General features: G+C 47.1%; 1 protein-coding gene across 1 annotated transcript in view; it reads left to right on the plus strand.

Annotated features, from left to right (window-relative positions):
- Positions 1–402: 402 nt before the first annotated feature.
- The window catches only part of LOC143293975 (C-type lectin domain family 2 member D3-like), a 2187-nt gene continuing 89 nt past the window's right edge, over positions 403–2500 (plus strand). Inside the window, exons 1-3 of the mRNA XM_076605368.1 lie at positions 403–445; positions 1222–1379; positions 2467–2500. The exon at positions 2467–2500 is cut by the window's right edge and continues 89 nt beyond it. Coding sequence (XP_076461483.1) covers positions 403–445; positions 1222–1379; positions 2467–2500 — 235 coding nt within the window. The remainder of the gene's footprint in view (positions 446–1221; positions 1380–2466) is intronic.

The raw sequence follows: 2500 nt of genomic DNA on the forward strand, positions 1-2500 counted from the left end.
TCACACACTTCGGGGTGGAGACTGACAGCCAGGGTTGACGAGTACAAACAAATAAGACCACTGTATAGTCGTTGGTACAGCTTGAGAGCAGAAGGAGAAGCAGAAGCAGAAGAAGAAGAAGCGCTACTGATAGAGCAGAACAAGAACGAGAAGAACGGGAAGAAGTATCGCTACCATTGACAGAAGAACAATATCACATCCAAGGTGACGGAAGCGTGAAGACTTCCTCCAAACATACAGAAGTATACAACTACAAGCACAGAGACAGAGAGGAAGGAAGGCGGTCCCTGTGTGTGTGGATTGCAGACAGAGGTCTGTGACTGTGAGGGGTGTGGTGGTGAGGGTGTGGTGGTGAGGGTGTGAGGTGGTGAGGGCAGGGTGTGCTGACTACATCACGAGAACATGGAATGGTATCCCTTCTTCTTGCTGACTGCTGTCAGTGTGGGTAGGTATGATGGATGGTGCTTTCGGTGTGTGTGTGTGTGTGTGTGTGTGTGTGTGTGTGTGTGTGTGTGTGTGTGTGTGTGTGTGTGTGTGTGTGTGTGTGTGTGTGTGTGTGTGTGTGTGTGTGTGTGTGTGTGTGTGTGTGTGTGTGTGTGTGTGTGTGTGTGTGTGTGTGTGTGTGTGTGTGTGTGTGTGTGTGTGTACCTTATTCATGCCACATGGATTGTTACGCGCGCACTGAACGGCATAGAACACGCTTTACAAACGCACATGATGATGATGGTATTGATGACTGTTGCTGTTGTTGTTCGTCTTCTTCTTCGACTTCTCTTTGGTACCATTAATCATTACCTTCAATATAGTACTGCTAATCATTATCATGTTGATGATGATCATCATCATAATGATGTTATGATTTTCAATGTCATTATCTTCATCATTTTTTTATTTTTTTAATTTTTTTACTGCTACTCAGTACAAGTCTCTGCACAAGATCCAGCGCTATATAAATACCATTATTATTATTATTATTATTACTACTATTTATCATTATTATTATTATTATTGCTATGTTGTTGTTGTTGTTGTTACTAATGCTACTACTAATTATCATTGTTATTATCATTATTGGTTTCATCATTATGATTATGTTGCCAGTTGTTGTTGTTGTTGCTGTTGATGATGATGATGATGGAGATGATTATCATCATCATCATTTACTACCACTACCACTACCACTACCACTACCACTGCTACAAGCAGTGTCCCCAGCTGCAGCCCAGTCGGTGGCGGACCTGGGGTGTGGGGGGTGGGTGAGGGCGGGCCCCAAGTGTGTGTACATCCAGACCACGCCCACCCTCTCCTGGACAGCGGCCCGCAACTTCTGCCTGGCCAAGGGAGGCGACCTCTACACCGTGCGAAGCAGAGACGACAATGTGAGCACTGTCACCCCACACACACACCCTCTTATCCCCTCTCACCCCCTCCAAACTTCTACCCCTACCCCCTTCCGCACCAACCACGTCCGCTCCTCCCCGCACACCCTTATTTCTGTCTCTCCGTCTTTTCTTCTGCTTGTCTCTGGTCTTGTCTTGGGGAATCGCGTCCACCAAGGAAGCGAGAGAATCTGAGCGACCAGGTTCGAAACCTACAGTCGCCAGTATTTTATCCTCCTCCCCCCACTAGACCTTGAGTGCTGGTCTGGACGCTAGTCATTCGGATGAGACGATAAACACGAGGTCCCTTGTGCAGCATGAACTTAGCGCACGTAAAAGAACCCACGGAAACAAAAGGGTTGTCCCTGACAAAATCTGTAGAAAAAATCCACTTTGATAGGAAAACAGGTACACTTGCTGACAGAAAAGGGGGGGGGGAGGGTGCAGTGTAGCGAGGCGCCCTCTGGGGAGAACAGCCTGAATTTCACACTGACAAATCTGTTGTGACGAAAGAGTAATACAAACACAATACAATAGAATTCAGTAACAGAGAGAGAGAAGGAGGAGGAGGACACAGAGAGAGTAGGGGGGCGGGAGAGAGAGAGAGAGAGAGAGAGAGAGAGAGAGAGAGAGAGAGAGAGAGAGATACAGACAGACAGACAGACAGACAGATAGACACACACGCGTGCGCGCGCGCACACACACACACACACACTACACATACACAGACAGAGAGAGAGACAGACAGACAGACAGACAGACAGAGACAGAGACGGATACAGAGACAGAGATACAGAGGAAATGTAATCTGGTTACGTATATATTATCAGAAGGACGGATGAGAAATATGAATTGAAAATGGACAGTGGGAAAACTGAGGCTCTTGAAATTATGATGATGACGACGACGACGATGATGATGGTGGCGGTGGTGGTGGTGGTGTGATGGTGTTAATGAGCCGGGATGATAGCAGTATTGAAGATTATGATGATGATGATGATGACGACGACAACGAGAACGACGACAACGACGACGAAGATGATGATGATGATGATGATGACGATGGAGATGACGATGTTGTCCTCAGCTGTGGCTGGAGATGCAGGCGGGTTCTGGGCTGA

This window comes from Babylonia areolata, chromosome 19, assembly GCF_041734735.1.
Source record: "Babylonia areolata isolate BAREFJ2019XMU chromosome 19, ASM4173473v1, whole genome shotgun sequence".
Lineage (NCBI taxonomy): Eukaryota > Metazoa > Mollusca > Gastropoda > Neogastropoda > Buccinidae > Babylonia > Babylonia areolata.